The sequence below is a fragment of the Rhinolophus sinicus genome, chromosome 3, assembly GCF_057876585.1.
Source record: "Rhinolophus sinicus isolate RSI-liver-muscle chromosome 3, RSI-T2T, whole genome shotgun sequence".
Taxonomy (NCBI): Eukaryota; Metazoa; Chordata; class Mammalia; order Chiroptera; family Rhinolophidae; genus Rhinolophus; species Rhinolophus sinicus.
The window spans coordinates 172,339,653-172,362,700 of record NC_142503.1 but is presented as its reverse complement, the minus strand read 5'-3'; the positions used below and the strand labels follow the sequence as shown (position 1 = coordinate 172,362,700).

The window sequence follows — 23,048 nt, the reverse complement described above, 5'->3', positions numbered from 1 at the left end:
TTAAATGCTTCTTAATCCTTTCTTCTAGAATTTATATCTAAAGGGCTTTCACTTCACCTCATTTCTGTCCTTAATTATACTTCTTCTTTTTAAGAATAATAACAAGTGCATGATGTAATAATACCTATTTTGGAAATACATCATTGAGTGATAATGGGACATGAAGAGATAATAATTTGTAAAGCAATGAGTTCTTATGTTCTACAGAGTATTATAATTACAAGCATTTCACCAATGCCAACAGATTATTCAACCTTTTTATAAGATCAGAGAAAATGCAATCTATTTTTAAAAAATAAAGCTTTTCTTATAAAAATAAAACCCTACAGAGTTGAAGAGCATGGATTATTATGCTATTTTATGTAAGCTTTGATAGTATCTCATGTTTAGAGGAAGGGAGTGACCCAGCAGGCATGCAACTATCAAATTAACTATATTCTAAGGTACAGGGCCTAAAAATAGAAATAAATTACTAATTTAGGAAAATCAATTCTGATTGCCTATTCCTACAAAAATAAGTAAACAGGATACACTTTTCTAAAGTTGCTATTTTTTTTTTTTTTTTTAATAGACCTGGGAAGAAATCTAAATCTATTAAACTTTTCATTTTCTCCAGGGTCCATACCCATTGATAATAACTTTTGAATGCTTTATTTCATTCACGCAATTTGTCGTTCCCCCTTCGTGTTTCTTCTAACACACATATCCCACAAACAATTGTCCTTTCTGATTGTAGATCAAATTAATTATTGGAAATTATTCACTGTACAATATTAGTATGTTAGGGGAGAAGTTTCATATTATTTTATCTTTATCATTAATATTTGTGGTTTCTATCAATAACTTCTAAATCTATTTAAAAATATTTGCAACCCTAAGTTGTACATAGGTAAATGTAGTCTAGTAATAGTTTCCTCTCTTTTTAGGCACAATTGTCTAACAAGACAAACAAGTTAAAGACAAATAACTGTATTATTATAGGCCCAAAATTATATTTCTGGATTCCTACCTGATATCCCAGTGTTATTTTTAGATATTATAAGAATTGCAACTATTTAAGGATATAGAAAGAATTGGAAATTGTAATTATTTTTGGGGAGTGGGTTGTCACTTTATGAGGAGCTTAAATGTCTAACTACTATGTTGCTTTGTACACCTGAAACTAAAAAAAAGAATAAAGAAATTCTCAATTTCTGATATAATGAAACATACAAGATCAGGGAAAGAGATAGACTCTTGCTAACTAACAGTACCAAAAAAGGGGGCAAGGGGATAAACAGATATTAGAATCGTAGAAATTCAAGATTTCTGATTTACATGGAGCTAGAAACAGTGAAATATGAAGCTTACTATATCAAAATTAAAAGTAATGTAATAAAATTGTGATGATTTCATGGGAATAATTTAAATATAGTATAAGACTTTGTCCATTTGGTAGTTACATACAAAAAATACTATCAAATTTGTCCACTTGATAGTTATATAGCAACTAATAAAAAATAAATACCCCTTATAAGTTACCCCTTAAATAGCACTTACTAAAATACCATCAATAGTTCTCACTGAGTTCTCACAGTCACTCTGGCAGATAAGTACTTTTGTTTCCTTCATTTCATAGGAAACTGAGGCATAGAGCAGATTAGTGACTAGTCTAGTCACCTTGTTAGTAGGTAGCAGAGCTAGAATTCAAAGGTTTGAATTTGCAACCTAGCATTATTAACTTGAAGCTCCACAGAATACAAAATACTAAACATTGTGATGTAAATTATTTCCCCACAATTAAAAATAATGTTATCTGATTATGGATGAATTCTATCGGAACTTTTTTTGTATTTTTCTGATATACAAATAAGAAATATTATGAAAGTATCAAACCATCACACAAGAAATAGTGAGAAACATAATTTCATTTACTTCAGACACTTATCACCTGACTCCTAAAATCAATGCCTTCACATATGTAGACAATTTTCTTACAAACAGAACAAAACAAAACAAAACAAAACAAAACACAAACATACCTCTACAGGAGATGGCTTCCCTCCAATTGTACCTTTTAAGTTAGTCTCATGGTTTAAAAGAAATGTAAAAATTGGCCAAGGACTATTTTCCCTTAGAAACTGAATAAATTATGTAAAGATTACTTCTTTTTTAAGCAGTTGAAGTTAACAATTTCCTGAGACAACTCTATTCTGATTGATTTAATAACAAAACCATTTTATTTATAAGCTGAATTATAGTAATTGCCAAAAAATGTGTTGCGACCTTTATATAGAATAGAAAGTGTTTTACAACTTGTTTAAAAAGTTTGCATTTTCATATACTAGAACAGTAGTTCTCAAAGTTTGGAAGTATGATTTATGGGCCAGCAACATCTGCATCACCTGAGGCCTTGACAGAAATACCAATTCTCACACCCTTTGCAGATTTTACTGAATCAGAAACTCTGTGGGTGGGTGGGGCCCAGCAATTTGAACAAGCCCTCTGACTGTTGTGCAACCTAAAGTTTGAAAAGAAGGTAGTAATTATTTAATAGATGCAGAGCAAAAGTATCTTGCTGTTAACAAGTTAGTAGACACAATAGTGTGTACTGATTTGAAAATACAAACATATAGTTAACATCAAATTGAAATTCAGCCAAGAAACACTTTTATGGGAGATTAAGGAAACAACGTCAAAAGTGGTAATAAAAGTTTGCATATGGTTCTGAAAGCGACACCTGGTTTATAGCTTCCTTAAAAAGAAAAACTTTTTCCTCTGTATCAATCAGCTCTGCTTACTATTCTTTCCCCAATTTTCCCCAATGCAAAGGTTGAGATGATTCTTGTGGCATGAAGCCTAGATAGTAATTCTGCTTTTTGGCTTATTAAATTCTGCATTTAAATTCACATTAAAAATGGTGGAATATATAATACTTTCTCAACAAAAGAACTGTAAAATTGGTATAAATATTCTGTTGCAGTCATCCTACTGTGCTTTGAGGCCAGTGACAAGGTTATCAAAAGAAAAGAGAAATCAGATACATTTCGAATTATTATTAACAAAGACCAGATGCCACACTAAGAGTCCGAGTTCTGCTGTCACCTCTTTGGCAATACGCCTCAAGTTCAGCTGATACCACAGACCCGAAAAGACTGCAGCATTACCTTCTAGACCAGCTTAATCTTCCTCATATTATATCATTTCTAGTTTAAGTCCAAAGAAAGGAAGAAACATATTTTTAGATAGTAAGTCTTCCACAGCAAAATGTTCACATTCTTAGAACCACACATCTCCTGTTCAGCCTAGCAGAATAACAAAAATATTATAAAAAATATTTAAAAGGATTAAAATAACATGAATAGTTTAATCCTTGAATATGAGAATGGCATATTTTAACTCACCTCTGGAGTGACATCTCGTGGTGCAAACCCTGTTCCTCCAGTTGTTAATATCAAATTAAGTTCCTTTTCATCACACCAATCTATCAGAGTTTCCTAAAAGAAAACAGTAATAATGTTATATGCAGAATGACTTGCCTGCCTGCTCAAAACATCCATATGCTCAAATACTTTATACACAGTAAGGAAAACAGATTGTTTTCAACAATCAACATGAAAATTTTGAAGCATAATTCATGGAACAATTTCAGTGTTGATCAAAATATACTGTAGTTTTGGGTGTTTATTTTACTCATTATAGAAAGTTACGAAGCAAGCATCAAATTCTTGAAAGTAAATGAAACACAGGAAATACCACAAAGAGTTTACAATTAATGTTTTTGTACTTACATGGCATATCTGAAGTTCTTTTCAGCCTTTCAAAATATATTCAGGTTAAAAAAAAAAGAGCACTTAAGGGGGGGAGCGAGGTGGTAAATGAGGGTAAAAGAGATCAAATATATGGTGATGGAAGGAGGACTGACTCTGGGTGGTGAGCACAAAGTGTGATATGTAGATGATGTAATACAGAATTGTACACCTGAAACCTATGTAACTTTACTAATCATTGTCACCCCAATAAACTTTAATTTTTAAAAAAAGAGCGCTAGCTATGTGTTAATTGTACAACTCATTATTAAAAACTATACCATCCTGCCAGGTAAATAGTCATACTTCAATTTATACTGAAAGAAACAGACTCATTCATTTTTTCATTAATGGATTCTGAGCGATCATGAAACTTGCTTGCTCATGGGTTCACAAACTAGAAGGAGGAAGAGGTAGGATTCAAACCAGATCTGTGAGATCCTCAACATGTGTTCCCCTATATTTTGTCTGTGATGGAGTCAATATTTTCTGCTAAGTTTCAAGTTGTTTAGAGAAGTTTTACATTTTTTCAGGATTTATTTTACATGGTTGCCTTAAAAGAAAGGTATAGGAATAAATTATTGCTTAAAGTTTTTTTCTCCACACCAATACTGTGATACTTATAGATTAGAATTACATACCATAAAATTTTAGAGTTAGTAGAGACCTTAGAAGATTTGCCTCTTCATTTTCCAGATAAGACAACTGAAGTATAAAGTGGTTAAATAATTTACTCAAAGGTACCCAGCTAGTTTGTAAAGAAGTTTAACTAGGATCTCTGTCTGCTTACACTATGGGTAATTCTATTCATCCATCCTACATTTTAGCTATTTATTAAAAAGAACTATTAAGTGCTCATTTAAATTGTAATCAAATATTTGCTTCGGTAGTATGTTGCTTCATTATCTTTTTAAAATTCAGGTCCAAAATTTAATGATACAATTATATTATTTAACTGCTGATAACTAGATGTTAAACACAAGTAGTGGACTAATACCTAGATGTGAAATACAATTCCCACGGTTGTCAAATTCATCCGTGGCACAAAATGCAGGATAATTAGTTAGAAGGACAAATTCAGGAACTAAAAATGACTTTTTTCCCTATACTCGCACATTTCTATTTCATCCTCGTACTATAGGAATAGAGAGCTCAAAGCTCCAAACGAAGGGGATTTTCCCCTTTTGATTAATGAATGGCAAAAAATTATTGTTAAATGATATAAATAGTAGAGAACCCCACTGAAGAACTTTCATCCGTGACATAGTTATAATTTTGTAATGAGGAAAGCACACAGACATACACACGCAAAATCAATGAGTATTATAATAAAGGTTATTATGAAGTGGTTTCACAAACGAAACTTAAAATTTCCATTGTCCCGTGCTTCTGTTTAAAAAGTTGAAAAGCTTAGATACTCTTCATTCTAAGTAGCTATTATTTCTAGGCTATAAAACAACAAGTTGACGTCACAACTCAGCAATGAAATTGAGCTTGTTCTCCCACTAATGAATCCTAGAACACTTTAGGTTTCTTTAACATTCCTAAATACTGCATCAGTACCTAAATACTGCAACAGTACTGGAGTGCCTGTGTCACAGCTTTCTCATCTCTGACCACCCTCCATTTACATCAGATCTTGATAAAAAGTGATATGATATCAAAGTTTTATCAACAAAATACTTAAGCACACAAAAATATCTAATGCCAAAATTCAGTATTGTCAATACCAAGAGGGCATTCAAAATTTTCAAATTTCAACATGGTAATAAAGTTAAAATAGTCACTTTATACTGAAGAATGCTACTGTGGCAATAGGCAACACTTCCTCATCACATAATTTACCCAATGATTAAGTAAATATTGACTGAGTACCTACACCAAGTATTAGGTGTTAAGAGTTGAAAAAATAAATGAAAGACTAATCCTGGGTTCAAAGAGTTCACAGTCAAGTAACAGTTCTCAACCTTGATAATACACTGGATCCATCTGTGGAGCTTGAAAAATTACTGATGCTTGGGTCCCTACTCTGGGGTGCAACCTGGGCATTTAAAAGCTTCCTTAAAAGGTAATTTTTAAAATGTAGCCGGGCAATTAAGAACTAATAGTCTAAAGTGAGAATTAGGTCAGTTACCTGAAGGTGAATTTCACAGCTGACTCACCTGAGTAGGCCCACAAAAATGTCACACAGCTTAAGATTAGTTGCACCACAGGAATATTACTTGTTTTTCTACTCCCAGGATGGATAACTGGTAACACTAACTGTTACAGACTTCTTTCATTTAAGTAATATTTGATATCTTGAGCTCAATTAAAGAGTGGTCAAAGGAACTCATACAACTCAACAACAAAAAGAAACAATCCAATTGAAAAATGGGCAGAGGACATGAACAGAAACTTCTTCCAACAAGACATACAAACGGCCAACAGATATATGAAAAAATGTTCTACTTCACTAGCTATTAGGGAAATGCAAATCAAAACCACAATGAGATAGCACCTCAAACCTGTTAGAATGGATGGCTATCATAAACAAGACAAATAATAAGTGCTGCAGAGGCTGTGGAGAAAAAGGAACTCTCATACACTGTTGGTGGGAATGCAGATTGGTTCAGCTGCTATGGAAGGCAGTTTGAAGGTTCCTCAAAAAATTAAGAATAGAAATTACCATATGACCCAGCAATCCCTCTTCTGGGTATCTACCCAAAAAATCTGAAACTATTTGCCTGTAAAGATGTATGTGCTCCAATGTTCATTGCAGCTTTATTTACAGTGGCCAAGACAAGGAAGTGACCAAAGTGTCCTTCGATAAACGAATGGATAAAGAAGTTGTGGTATATATACACAATGGAATACTATTCTGCCATAAGAAAAGATGAAACAGTACCATTTGCAACAACACAGATAGATCTTGAGATTATTATGCTGAGTGAAACAGACAGAAAAAGTCGAGAACCATATGATTTCACTCATACGTGGGATATAAAACTGAAGGCAACAAAGGAACAAGCAAGCAAATAAAGAAACGAAAACCATAGACAGACTACAGTTTAGAGGGTAAGCGGGGAGGTGGAGTGGTAGCAGAGGGTAAATGGGGTCAAGTATATGGTGATGGAAGGAGAACTGACTCTGGGTGGTGAATACAGAAATGCAATACATAGATGATGTAATACAGAATTGTACACTTGAAACCTATGTAGTTTTGTTGACCATTGTCACCCCAATAAATTTAATTTAAATAAAAGACAAAATAAAAAGATTGTTCAAGGATTTGAGAAGTAATACTTTGTTATCTGATATTTAGTTGTGTAATGTGCACATGTTTTTCATACAAGCAAAAACTTTAGTTAGGCTTTGGACTTGTAAGACAAAACAGCAATCCTATCATTCACTAAGTTGGTTTCCAAAACATAAGGATTCTTCCTCAACCACCAATATAGAACACAAGTATTCTAGGCACCTAGTAGTCGTAGAATTATTTAGCAAGGAAATATTTCAGGGCATACTTTTATCCAGGTACTTCATTAGGTAACAGGGGTACAAAGATGATAAGGCACAGTCCTTTGTCTCAGGAGTCCTGAGTCTGGAACCTTGCTACTAAAAGTATTATCTGAAGACCAACAGCATTTGCATCACCTGGGAAATACAGAATCTCAAGTCCCATCCAAGACCTACTGAATCAGAATCTGCATCTTTAGAAAGATTCCTCAAGGTGATATACATACATACATAATACATACATACATATATACATACACACATGTATATATATATATATATATATTATACACACATTTATATCCCATATGTATATGGACATTAAACTGGACTAAATATGCTTTCTAACTATGTATGACTCTAGATAATCTGAGTCTATTCTTCTATCATGTTAGGTCACCTAAAAACAATTTATCTTCTACTTGTTTCCGCACCTGTAAGATCCCTTTATTCTGAGAGATAACTTAATATTTGGCTGCCTCTACCAGATAGAATGTCACTGAGATTTCCGTGTAAGTCGCCTTTATGAAAAATTCCTTTGCATCTGTTGCAAAACTGAGGTTAAAGGCATTGTTTATTTTAATGTTTAATTTTCCTTTATGTTGAAGGTATTTCTTTAAAAATGCACTGCTTTGAGCTTCCAGGTTAGCATAGTAGAATGAAGTTGTATCACAGAATTTCCCTCTCTCATCATCTAACAACAATGAACAAAAAAGAGTAAAAACTAGAGGAGAAAATCTCCACCAGCAACAATCCAAAAAGAAAAAGATTCATTTCATGAATCTTAAAAGTTGGAGAGTCAAGGAAAGAAATGAAGAACCTCTGAGAAGCATAATGCGGATGGTGAGCCTCCTAAAGCTGCTCTGGCTCCCAAAGAGTCATGTGGTGAATTATGAAAATTCTGAAAATTCTCACTAATACTATCAAATCAAGAGAGATGCAAACTGAAAGAGGCTCCTCATCTTTTTCATCTTGTAAGCAACTGCTCGGTGAAACAGATGAAACAAAGGGCTGACTCTGTGACCAAGATGAAGATTCCAGAAACAAATGCACACTGAATTGGAGAACTGATTTGAAACCTAATGATAATAGTATATTAAACACTTATCTAGATGGAGAGACTCTAGTTTTGGTCATTTAATAAAATCTCAAAGAGAAAAGCAGAATATTCCAAGAGAGATTATATATTGTCTCTGGTTTCTTACTTCCTCCACTTTTTCTCTGTACAAGTCTGTCCGGATCTGATACAGTCCAGGCTGACTTTATCTTTCTTCTTGTATCTATGTAATGATTCGTGAAATAAGCTCAATTTGAGGACTGCATATTTTTCAATCAGGTTTTCAGGTGTAGGTGTGTGTGTGTGTGTGTGTGTGTGTGTGTGTGTGTGTGCGTTTAATAGTCATATATTAAAAGAAAAGTTGAAGGTAAGCAGACGGTAGGTAGAAGGAAATTTAACAGTGCTCATATTCTTATCTTTTACAGCAGGGATTCAACCAATTCTGTCTAAGATTTAAAAGGGCAGTTAAAACATATGACTGCAATCTATTAATGACTTTCCTAATTTTTTTTTTAACTTTAGAGAGATGTATGTTTAGCACATAATATCTCTTGTTATATGCTCTTTCATTCACTTTCCTTTTCTCCTGTTTAAATGAAATAAAATGCTATTCTGTATGAGCTTCAAAGAATTATCCTAATTTTGTATAGCTATGTCTTTCACTCAATTAAACATCCATGCAATCTTCAATCTGTAAAACAGGTATAGAAAGATGTTGGAATGTTTTACAACTAATCTTAATAAAGGTTATTTCTGGGTAATTAGATGAAGTACATTCTATTTTTTACTTCATTTTTTGCATTTTTAGAATTCTTTATAATGTGCATGTATTGTTAAAAATAAAGGGATTTTAAAAATGGAATTTTCTGGTATTTGTACTTCATTCTGATAGTCAGTACCTTAATGTCTCCTTTCCCCCTCATTCTCAGTCAGCTCAGAAAAAAAAAAAATTGTACTCTACAACTATGCATATACTACTATTGTAGATTATATATGGCCACATATTCTTTATAAATCCTCCTGTCGAGAGGTGGAATCTATTTTCCACAACCTTTGCATCTTGGCAGTACTTGTGACTTTGACCAATAAAATGGGGCAGAAGTCATGGTGTGTGTGTGTGTGTGTGTGTGTGTGTGTGTTTGTGTGTGTGTGTTCTGATGCCTGGGTCTCAAAAAGCCTCACAGCTTCTGCCTTTCATCTGTTGGTAAACTTCTATCACCATGAAAGGAAGCCCAGGCTAAATAATAGAATGATGAGAGATCATGTGGAGAGAAAAGCCTAGCAGAAGAGACACCACCAAGGCCCCAGACACCTGAGTGAGGTCATCTTAGATTATTCAGTCCCAGCTGAACTGACAAATTATTTCTGACACATGAGCGATTCTAGGTAAGACCAGAAGAAGGTACACCCAGCTGGGCACAGCAAACCTACAGATTTGTGAGAAATAATAAATCATTGTTTTTTTAAGTCACTAGGCTATGTGATGGTTTTTAATGCAACAATACAATATAGATACAACTACTTTCATAGTTAGCATCTTTGTATACTTCTCATTTTATGGCTATTTCTAATTTGTATTTTGTTAGTCAGATGTTTACACATCCTTTATAATAAACTTCCAAATAGCTCTGAAAGTAAAGTTGATGTGGGTTACATTTAAATAAATTGGCCTAAAGTCTCAAGAACAGATTATATCATTTAATCACTGAGTTTAAGAAACAAACAAACAAAACAAACAAACAAAAAAACGGCATTACAAATGTCCTTGACATCAGGGCTCACAGGTGTGAACAAATTAATATAATATGGTATATCAATCTATCATGGTTAGTGCTATGAAAGAGGTATGCCCATCTTAAGAAAACTGTTTTACGGATATATGCATTTATTAATATATAACATTTTTTACCATGATCAGAATGAAAACCATCAATACAAAGATTTTTAGCAATTTTTTTCTCTTGCCCAGGAGTAGAGAACCCAACAAAGAGAAAACTAGGACAGAAACAGAGCTAAGGGGAAGTCAGCTTAGAAAAGCCAAAATTCTCTACATCTACCTGTAGTTACATACACATCTGTTCTTAACAGATTTTTTTCTTTCCCCTACATTGGTAGAAACATGAATCAATAAATTAAGCTGAAATAGCCAAGACATGGAAACAACCGAAATGCCCATCGGTAGATGACTGGATTAAGAAAATGTGGTACATTTATACAATGGAGTATTACGCAACCATAAAGAAAGAAATCTTACCATTTGCAACAACATGGATGGACCTAGAGAACATTATGTTAAGTGAAATAAGTCAGACAGAGAAAGACAAATACCATATGATCTCACTTATATGCGGAATCTAAAGAAAAGAATAAGTGAATGAACTAATCAGAGACAGTTTTGGAAACATGGAGGAAAAACTGAGGGTTGCTAGAGGGGTGGGGGGGTGGGGATAAGGGGAAGGTGAGAGGTTTAGAAAATAGTTGGTAACCACAAGATGGCCACGGGGTTTTGAAAATTAATTTGGGGAACGTACAGAGGGATAGTGGATGGGGGGAGGGGGGTTCACACAGTGTGAGGGATATAAATGATAAACGTCTAAGTTTTGCTTTGTCTTGTGCACCTGAAACTAATAAAAAATAAAAAAATAAAAATAAATAAATTAAGCTGACCTCACCAATATAAAATCATTTATGAAATCTCATACTTTTCTTTGGTCCATTATAGAGTTGATACAACCACCTAACAAATTCCTATCTATACTTAATGAGACACAATTTTAGAGTAATCTCAGTAAAGTTTCCTCCAACTCCTCCGGGCAATTTGTTCTCTATGCATGTGTTCTCTGTTATTCCTTTGGAATAGCACTTGACATACTTTATTGAAATTTATTTATTTACATGTCTCCTCCTCTCTATGAGTGGTTTCCAAAATTTTGATCATGCATCTCTATCAGTAAAACAATTTCTAATATCTTCATATATCACTGGACTAAAATACTTAGCATATCACACTTAAATAGAAACTTTGAAAGATGAGATAAAGGTGACATAATATTTAAAATAATGTTGAATTTTGTCTTACTAATTAACTGTGCAAAAATGGTCTTCTCACTAATTTTTTTATAAGAGCAACGCAATACATTATTTTAGAAAATCTTGGTTGAATACTTTGTGATATACTAATTACAATTTTAAAGATAGTTTAAAAGATAAATAGACTGAAATGGAAGATGTACATTACCTACTAAAGCATTACATGACCAATTTTTAGTCTCATCCACCAAATATGCAAATGACTCCTTGAAATGGGACTAGTAAATTTCCATCTTTCATGATATTAATTAGTTATTCTTACAAAATAATTGGAAGATGTTACTTTATAAATATTTTTAACAAATAGGTCCAAACTCCACTACAACTCTTCAAATGGAAGATTTTAAAATGGGTTAGGATTTTGTTTCTTAGCTTTTTAAAGTGTGCAATTATTAGCTTTTTATAAATGACACAAATATCATTGCCATTAACAAAGTAACATAATACAATTTTAAGTATCCAAGTTCTTAACACATGCTTTTTTTTAGCATGTTTTTATATTTTCAGAAAAATTTCTTAAGATCTTCTTTCATATCTTTTTTTCCAAGTTGTCAACTGAATTAATTTAACTTCTCATTTATTTTTCTGGGCAGATTCTACCATTCCCTGTCCATTACTCTCATCTTATCTGTATTCATGTATTATATGGACTAGAAATCTCTCTCTCTGGTCCTTTTTGGCTTTGTCATTCTAATCCCACACCACGTTAAAATTAATATTCTAAAAATATATTTTCCTATAACCTTTTTAAAAATAGCTTTTATCCATTGGAGAAAATTTCAATACATTTTCTCAATATTTGTTAATATAGTTGAAGCTTTCACTAGGTTCTTCAAAAAGTAAATGCAAACAATAGCTATCATCTACTAGACTAAAGTACATAGCAAGTGATTACTTAAATGAGAAGTATAAGAGTTACTGGGATATTTGGGAGGTTGTAAAGACACAGGATAATCAGGTGTCTTTACCCAAGGAGTATTTATGCATCACTTTTCATACATTCATAATTTCCATTTGCTTGTATATAAACATTGTATACATTTATAACATGCATATTCTAAAGTACATCTATGTGTTTATATAATCCTTAGGACACCTCCTACCCAGAGAAGATCTCAAAACTAAGATTTTGTTGCATTTCAAATTATTATTTGTTACTCTCACATATCCACACACACAAAAAATATCAAACCAGGGTACCATTTCAGGCTAATTGTATCTTTCTCCTTCCAAGAAAATGAGGGCTGTTCTTTTATTCAAGCGGTCTGATACTTAATCTGTAGACTGTAGAATTTCAGTTTAATTCTCTTCATTTAAACACCAAATAATATTTTCAAGTATCGTGTGTACTACTCATAAAGATAATTTAAATAATATGAGTGATTAAGCTCTATTCATTGATCTTAATAAATGCAATGTAAGACCCTGCAGTGATTGTGTCAAATAGTTGTAAACAACATATCACTATTATTTATGAAAATCCTTTTTTCATACTGTATAAATGTCTTTTATCAATATGATTTTCTCAATCTTGACTAGACAACAATACATTAACGCTCTCACTGCTGAAAGAAATAAAAATGAGTAGATGCAACTGGATCACATTCCTACTTATCCAAACATAATTAATTTGTGCTTGGGAATCTCTAGACTGTTCTTCTGAATGAAGGTAACTTGGGTCCACATTCTGCAATCATCACAACAGTATGGGAACACTGAGCTGTGATGAGGACTTAGTAACTGAATTCCTTCACAGAATACCATGGATTTGCTCCTAATGATGGAATCTCAGTGGTGCAAGTTAAGAACTTGGCAGAATACTCAGCTCACAGTAAGTGCTGAATAAATGGTTACTTTTGTTATTTTCAACATTATTTGTGTTGGAGTTATACTAAATATGGAGATTTTCCACAACCTTACACATCTTAGAAGACCCAAGTAGAGTCAGGGTTCATGGTAATCCTTTTTTCACTAACTCTGAAAGGGCAAAAAAGCAAAATGTCATTTTTTAAAGGAAAGATAAACTGTAAGACAATAATCAAGTGCTTTATAGAACTAAATGGATGTAAAAGATATGTCTTCTGACAACTTTTTAATCCTATTTTCTCTAAGGCCTTCCCTGAGCTTAAGAGCCAGATCTTACGCATGTTTTCACTCTTCAGTGATCTTAATTAATAGGTGACCTAAATAAAGGTAATGATTCTATTGACACACATAAAGTTTGTTCTAAGATTGACTGGATCTCTTAAGAGGACTTTGGAATAAATAATTAAAACCATATAATAAATAAAACACATTATCTCAAGATGACTCCAACAAGAATCCTTAGGAACCTACCCAATATAAGAAAAGCAATTTCAGGCTTTCTCCAACCAGGCATATATTTGCTACCTAGGTAAAGCAAATGGCTGAAATATAAAAAGCAAACAAAAGAACTCATCAAAATTCCTATTAGAATTCCAGAATTAATTTGCTCTGTATCAAAACCAAAGGGAGCTATAACACCACCAGTTTGACAGTAATTCAATATTAGGTATTCAATATATTTCAATCAAAACTACCCCATATACCTACGAGGATTTTTCAGGGAGACGGGTCAATATATCCAAAACCTCCAAAAGATTAAGTCTAACTGCTCTAGCAGGGCACACGATATAATCACACACAGTCAGGCACTACTAACATATCACTTAGGAAATCATGTAAAGGTGAATGAATACGCATCTAGATTACATAACAGTATTTCTTGGCTATCTCCTTATTTCCTGATCCTAGTACATCCTGATCTATCTCACATACATTAAGATCAGGAATTATAAAACTAATTATGTAAACTTACAATCTACATTAAATTGTTACTTACCTGTCCTTTAACCTTTTCATTTTCTCACTATTTAGCTTACTTAAAACACTTTGTGTATTTGTGGGAAGCCATAATCTTTTTTTTTTTTAAAAAAGCTTTCCTGAGATATTTTTCACATATCATAAAGTCATCCATTTAAAGTATACAGTTCAGTGGTCTTTAGTATACTCACAGTATTTTGCAATAATCACCACAATCTAATTTTAGAATTTTTCAAACTCCAAAAAGAAACCTGGTAAAAATTAGCAGTCACTCTTCCTCTTATTGGGAGGGCCTAGGCAACCACAAATGTACTTTCTGTCTCTATAGATCAGACTATTCTAGACATTCACAAAACTGGAATTATACAGCATGTGGTCTTTTGTGACTGGCTTCTTTTACTTACTGTGTTTCCCCGAAAATAAGACCTAGCCAGACAATCAGCTCTAAAGCATCTTTTGGAGCAAAAATTAATATAAGACCCAGTCTTAGACCGGGTATACTATACTATACTATACTGTACTATACTATAATATAATGTAATATAATAATATAATATAATAAATATGGCTATAATATAAATAATACCTGGTCTTATTTTACTATAAGACACAGTCTTATATAACATAATAGAATATAAGACCAGGTCTTATATTAATTTTTGCTCCAAAAGACACATTAGAGCTGATTGTCCAGCTAGGTCTTATTTTCGGAGAAACACAGTAGCACAATGTTTTCAAGGTGCATATATGTTGTAGCATATATCGGTGCATCATTGTATTTTTCAAAATTATTTTAGTGTGGTAAAAAATATATTTATATAAGAGTTGCCATCTTAACCATTTGTAAGTGTATATAATTCAGTGTCACTAATTACATTCACAATGTAGTGCAACTATCATCACTATCTATTTTCAAAACCCCAGACAAATCACCAATCTTGAATCAGTATTTGCTTGGCTGCTACGTAGACTGTTTTCTGAAACAGAGTCCTGAAAAAGTTGGTTCTAAGAGTTTCTGCTTGTTTTAACACAGTGATTCAGTGGAGGGATGGGAGCATGGAGCTTTAAAGCGAACTATTCTACTGCCCATTATTAATTATAAATAAATATGCTATATTACATAGGAAATTTACCAAGGTAAAACAGTGCTTTATCTTTAGTGTGGGCTCTATCTCATGCCCAAAGATGATTTTGCAGAGTAAGATTTCTAAATATTTTCCAATTTTTTATTTATTCTAACTATAATTTCCACAGTATAGTTCCATTAATAAACATCACCAAAACTTTCCAAAAAAAATAACGAGGTATAAATTTTATTAGATTGAAAGGTAATCCAACATGCTTTGAAGTTTTATTTAATAACTCTATATATTTATTACATGATTTCATTGCTATCATCTTAAACTGGCTCACGTGCGACCCTGAATTTAAAGATAAAAAGATACTTTCAAAATACTTTTTAAAAAAATTTTCAATTATAGTTGACATTCAATATTATTTTATATTAGTTTCAGGCATACAGCATAGTGGTTAGACATTTATATAATTTGTAAAGTGATCCCTCCAATTAGTCTGGTACCCACTTGGCACTATACATAGTTATTACAACATTATTAACTATATTCCCTATGCTGTACTTTACTTCTCCATAACTGTTTTGTAACTACCAATTTGTACTTCTTAATTCCTTCACTTTTTTTCACCCAACCTTTCAGCTCCCTTCCCATCGGGTAACCATCAGTTTGTTTTCTGTTTTCTGAGTCCATTTCTGTTTTTTTTCATTTGTTTGTTTATTTTGTTCTTTAGATTCCACACATAAGTGAGATAATATGGTATTTGTATCTCTCTGATTTCTTTCACTTAGCATTACACCCTCCAGGTCCATCCATGTCGCATCTGTCAGAATGCCTATCATCAATAAATCAAAACACAAGTGTTGGTGAGGATGTGGAGAAAAGAGAACCCTCATGCACTATTGCTGGGACAGTAAACTGGTGCAGCCACTATGGAAAAGTTTGGAGGTTCCTCAAAAAATTAAAAATAGAACTATCTTATGAATCAGCAATTCCACTTCTGGTTATTTATTCAAAGAAATACAAAACACTCATTCAAAAAGATGTATGCAGCCCTATGTTCCCTGCAGTGCTATTTCCAATAGCCAAGACATGGAAGAACCTAATTACAGTTATTGTATGTTTCACTTCTAAAATTTTCATTTGATTCTTTATAATAGTTCCTATTTTTCTGCTAAGATTTCCTATTTCTTCATTCATTATAAGCATATTTTCCTTTATTCCTTGAGCCTGGGTGTAGTAGCTGCTTAAAAAATCTTTGCCTGTTAATTCCAATAGCTGGGTCACCTGGGGTTAGTATCAGTTGATTATCTTTTTTCTAAGATAAATAATTTTGGACTGTATTCTGGACATGGTGCATAATATGTTGAAGAGACACTAGATTTTGACATAATACTCTGAAGAATGTTGGTTTGTTTTTATTTTAGTAAGCAGATGACAGTTAGACTCAATTCAATGCAATTCTACTAGCTGTGCTGCTTGTAGTTTACCCAGCACATTCACAGTTCAGAGGTCCCACAGAGATCTAGAAAGCTTATCTACATAATTTGAGGCTCCTTCTTTGGCTCTCACCTTTTCAGGATTTCCCTCCTCACTTTAAAGCAGATGTGGTTGTCCCAAACTCTGTTCTTTGGGTAAGTCTGAAGGTTTGAGCTGCCAGGTAGGCCAGACTGGGGCCTACTCTCAGGCTAAAAGTTATAAAGATGGGATACTCAACAAGTGCCTTCTTCCAAATGTCAGAATCTGCTTGTTTTTGGTCACTCTCTGCTGCTTTCAGATAGTTATAATTTGTTTGGTCCACAGTTTATTGTCATTTGTGATAGGAGCTTCTGATTGGGGCTATTGAGTTATACTGCATTGGAGCTTCCCCCCAAAGCAGTTTAAACATCTATTATTTTATTTGTCAATAAAATTTAGTACCCCCTCTATAAATCTGGCATTTCCAACCATTCTACTCACTACTATAAAATAGGCAATGTGAAAAAACTTAGTGACTATGTGAAAAGAGTTTGATTAAATGTATCATCTGTTAAACAATTATAAATTAGGTTCTAGAAATGACAGTTGGTGAGAAAAAAATGTTCTGTTTTTTTATCCTGTTCTTAGTTTTTGTTCCACTTTTAATTTTTTGGGCCCTAATGAGAATAGTCTTAGTGATATTTATGAGTCTAAAAATATATGCTTATTAAAAAGACAAAAATAATTCAATCAACATAAAAAAGTCTGAAGAATTGAAAATCACCAATTTAACAGATAATTTATTTTAAACCTTTGTTAATTATCCTTACATAAAAATTTCCATACATAAGTAAGTACACACACCATATCAGATGCACACAAACACACACAGGTGTTTTTAACTTGCTTTTTCAATTTGACAATATGTCAAGTTTATGATAATGATTTTGAAGTCTACATAATCGTCTATATTATTTAATTTAAAAACTCTACTGATAAACATTTATGCTGTTTTTGGTTTTTTACACTTCTAAACACTGTTTACCCTTTATAAATTTTTGAACTGTGAGGCACTGGGTTAAGAAGAAAAGGTTTTCATTAAAAGGGAACAGGCTTGGGGGCAAGACAGATCTAGGTGCCTATTTCATTTCTAGTAGACTTTCTAGCTTTATGTCCATTGGCAAATTACTGAAACTCTTTAAAAAATATATAATAGGAAATACAAGAACTTCTGTGATAATTATATCACCTTCTCCACAACATCAACAATAAACTTCTGATGAAGTTTTGTATATGATGTGGCTTTTCCTTTGAATATTTCATTTTATTCCAGGTTGAATATTGCTAGAAAAATAACTGGGCACCAATAACATATTTTATGTAATTAACTCTACTTAAAAATCTTAACAAAAACATCTGGAAACAGTTTTATTCACTTATATTTAGCTTTATGTGGAATATAAAAGGTCTAATTTTCAATAGCTTTTAAAGTAATAACTGTCACTGTGCTTTAACTTTCCATTAGAATACCATGGTTAAAAAAAAATCTTTAAGATGTTACAATATTATGTATATATCCATTAGTAAAGAATAGCAAAGGAAATTCATTCTAGTAAGGTTAAAGAAAGCGTAATATTCTGGTGGAATTTTAGCCAAGACTTCTGTGTAAAGATATTATGCAACATTTAGTAAGAGAAACAATAGAACATTGATCTATCTATAGGCAGCAAAAAATAGCAAAAAGATAGGTAGGTTTAAACTATCTTTTCAAAGACAGCCAAGAACTGTTTCCTTTACCAGATCAGATTGTTCTGATGTTGAGAGGAAAATTACCTATTCCACATTATACAATGGTAATGCTAAGTTCTGTTTTTTAAAAAGATCACTGAATGATCAGAACTCTAGCAGAGAGAAGACCTGTAGCAGTTTGATATTTCTTATATTTGAAATATAGGTAGTTTTTCTATCATTCCTCTGGGATACTCTTACTCTGAGGAGAAGACAAAATAGGCAAAAGGGGCTCTGAATTAAGTGAATAGTACCAGAAAAGGTAAGAGATGAAAACCATCAACGGTGAACAACTAGACAAAACCACTAAATTATTTGGTTGGGGAAGCGAATAAATTTCTAGTTATAGGATCTTACCTGTATGCCTTAAAGACCCCCAACATTTATTATTCCCCTAAAATATGATTCTACTTTTGAATGCCTTATCTCAGGGATTGGCAGTGCTTTTCATGAAGTTGTATAAGCTAAAATCCTGGCTTAATCTTTATTTCTATTCCTCACTTCTCAAGTCTCCCTGGACCATATCACATAACTGTCATTTACCTTGTGTTTACAATGCACCAGGTTCGAGCTAAGTACTTTACAAACATTTTAGCCTCACAACAATAACAGCAGGTTTTGTACCCCAAAAAAGGTATGTTAAGAAAACAAAAAATTGTTAAGACACACACAAAGTCACAATCCAGTGAAGGTGCGCAGCCTATTTTATTAACCTCCCATACTTTCAACTATTGTTGCCACTGGCATGAGCCTTGCCTTTATCATTGTTCATCTTACCTGGTATAAAAAAATTTTACACATACATTTAATGTAGAAATTACATTTTATAATTAAATAAGATTGTCTCTTGCACTAGACATTGAAAGTCTGCAGGATCATTCATTTATTCAACAAATACCTGTTTATTCACTAACTATAACTGAAAAGATTGACAAGCTGACACATTCAAATTAGGAATTTCTATTTATCATACTTTTAAGAGGGTAAAAGGGATGCCACAGAGCAGGAGAATACATGTGCTATATGTATCAAAGAACTCATATCCAGAATATGGAAGGAATACCTACTAATAAATACGCGTATGAAAAAGACAGTTAACCTAATATTTAAAAAGTGGAAGACATGAAAAGTTACTTCACAAGAGGATATTGAAATGCCCAATAAACATATAAAAAGATGATCAGTATTTTTAGTCACCAGAAAAATATAAATTAAAACCATATTTTGGTATCACTATTTTCTGATATGATTAAAATGAAAAGAGCCTGACAATACTAAATGTTAGTGAGAATGTGAAGCAAACTGGAGTTCTCATAAAACTGGAGTTCTCATAAAAACTGGAGTTCTCACTGAGGGTATTATATGCTGATGAAAATATAAATTCATACATCTACTTGGGAAAACAGTTTGAAGAATCTAGTAAAATTATTCATTTACATACTCTATGAACCAATACTTCTAGATTATATCTAGTCTGATATTAGGTGGATATCTAATAAATATGCATACATATGTGCATTAAAAGATATGTTCGAGACTGTTTATTTGCAGCATTATTCACAATAGCCCTAAGCTGGAAACCCAAATGTCCTTCAACAAAAGAATGAATAACTAAATTGTACATTTAATAAAACAAGAAACACAGCAATCAATTCACCAATAAAAAGTTCAAAACAGGTAAAGATAATTCATGGTTCTAGATGTCAGGATAGTAATTACTGCTGGGGAGGAGGGAAGGTTGTAGTGAACGGCAGGAGGCCCAGGGAGATTTCTGGGATGCTGTTAATATTTTATTTCTTTATCTGAGTGGTGGTTACTCAGATGTGTTCACTTGTGTGATAATTTACAAGCTTCACACCTATGATTTGTGTACTTTTCTATATGTAAAACTCCTATAGAATACTATACTTCAATAGCAAGTTTATTTTAGGAAACAGAACCCAAACAAAAGCTATGAAATCAGATTAGATAACCAAAGGAGTTTACATATACAAAAGGAACAAATGCTAAATAAATTATTATTGAATAAATAACTGGGTGAATGAAAGATTTAAGGACATTTAGGAATAGCATTCCAATTAAGAGAAGCGGGTATTAGAAAATAACACATTGAGGTAAAATGGTTCCTAAGTGGGTTTGCAATATTCATGTAGAAAGGCTGGGTGAATGATGTTTCCTATCTATGCTCCTACTAAATCTCACTATCATAAAAGAATCCAGACACTGGGTTTGAATGTGACTCCACCACTACTTACTATGTGACCTTGGCAAATCATTTAAATGCTTTTTTTTGCTTCATTTTTCTCACTTATGAATAGGGACAATAATAACACCCACCTCATATGTTTTCTTTATGAGGATTAAAATAAGTATTTTTAAAGCAATTACAACAGTGTCTGATACTTGGAACATTAAATAAACAAACAAAACAGAATCCTGGCAAAAAAAAGTTTTACTTAGTGACTGTATTTTACTAAAGCTTACTTAAGTCAATCAACTGAAAAACTACTAGATATAATAACAGTGCTTCATAAAAAGCAGTTAAAAGATTTATAGACAAAAGAACTGGTTTTTTCTATACCCTAGCCATAATCATTTAAAAAATATTATACAGGAGTTTTGCTGTTTGGTAGAACGCAGTAGGTCACAGCAGATCAATACTTATACAATAATGAGTAGGAAGAAAATCAGATAATTACAAAAATTCCACTTTAAAAGACTCTGGAGAGCTACAGAAGCAATAAATTAGACAACAATAACATTCCATAAAAGGGGAAACTTCTCTGAGTTCAACTGATAATTTCTATCTTTTCCCATCTTCACTGGGGGTATTTGCTGATTTTGGCCACAGGGCTGACTTTTCCAGACAGAGAATCTCTGCTGATAGGAAAAGAAACCAGAAAGTTCTGATACATTTAGAAATTGGAAACTTGAATAAACTCAAACACATGGCTGATTTTCTCCTTGGAATAACTGTAGATTCTGGTGCTGTACACAAGGAAGGTAGAGTGATATCTCTCAGCTTTTGAGGCCTGTATTGGGTGGGCTCCTGGCTAGAGAGCTACGCTGGAACTATGAATATAGAACTAAGTGTCCTATTATCATTCAGGCATGAGGAGATGGAAACCCACTATATTCTCAACCCATCTCTAATCCAGTTCAATTACTGATTGGACTGGAGTTACCAGTTTCTCATACTGTCTGCCTATCAGTAGAAAGGGAGAAAACACTCTATGATGGATGATAAATCTTTATTACCAAATGGTTGTTTTTACACACAAAATAAATTTATACAAATTACTTAGCATGCAAGGAAATAGGACCCAATATTAATATAAAAAACAGATAAAAAACTCCACAACAGATACATGCGGAGTTTGTAGCCACGAATTTTAAGGTAAATTATGATTAATATATTCAAGAAACTAGAAGATAAACAAAATAGACGAAATGGAGATTTTATCAGAAAACTGGAATCTATAAAAAATTGAACATAATAGGACACAAAATTACAGTATCATATGATTATAGCAATAGATGCAAAAAAAGCATTTGACAAGATACAACATCCATTTATGATTAAAACACTTAATAAAATGGGTATAGAAGGAAAATACCTTAACATAATAAAGGCCATATATGACAAACCCTCAGCTAAAATCATAATCAACAGTGAAAAACTGAAGCCCTTTGCTCTATGTTCAAGAACACGACAGGGCTGTCCCCTATCACCTCTGCTTTTCAACATAGTATTGGAAGTCCTAGCCAGAGCAATCAGGCAAGAGAAAGATATAAAAAGCATCGAAATTGGAAATGAAGAAGTTAAATTGTCACTTTTTGCAGATGGCATGATGCTATATATAAACCCTAAAGCCTCTATCATAAAGCTATTAGAAACAATAAACGAATACAGTAAAGTTGCTGGCTACAGAATCAACATACAAAAGTCCATTGCATTCTTATATACTAACAATGAAATCTCAGAAAAGTAATTAAAAAACAACACAATTCCTTTTGCAATTGCAACAAAACGAATAAAATACTTAGGAATAAACTTAATCAAGGATGTGAAAGACCTATACAGTGAAAACTATACGACATTTTTCAAAGAAATTGAAGAAGACACAAAGAAATGGAAAGACATTCTGTGTTCATGGATAGGAAGAATCAACATAGTTAAAATGGCCACATTACCCATATACAAATTTAAAGCAATATACAAATTTAATGCAACCCCATCAAAATCCCAATGGCATTTTTAAAAGAAATAGGATAAAAAATCATCAGATTTCTATAAAACCACAAAAGACCCCGAATAGCCAAAGCAATCCTAAGAAAAAGAACGATGCTGGAGGTATCACACTCCCTGACTTCAGCTTGTACTACAGGGCAACAATAATCAAAACAGCATGGTATGACAAAAAAACAGACACATAGACCAACGGAATAGAA

General features: G+C 32.7%; 1 protein-coding gene across 33 annotated transcripts in view; it reads right to left on the bottom strand.

Annotated features, from left to right (window-relative positions):
• Positions 1–23,048, bottom strand: part of GPHN (gephyrin) — a 431,232-nt gene that overhangs the window by 254,288 nt on the left and 153,896 nt on the right. For all 33 annotated transcript variants that reach the window (XM_074327330.2, XM_074327331.2, XM_074327333.2 and 30 more), the window contains exon 4: positions 3,384–3,476. In XM_074327330.2, the coding sequence (XP_074183431.1) occupies positions 3,384–3,476 (93 nt within the window). The remainder of the gene's footprint in view (positions 1–3,383; positions 3,477–23,048) is intronic.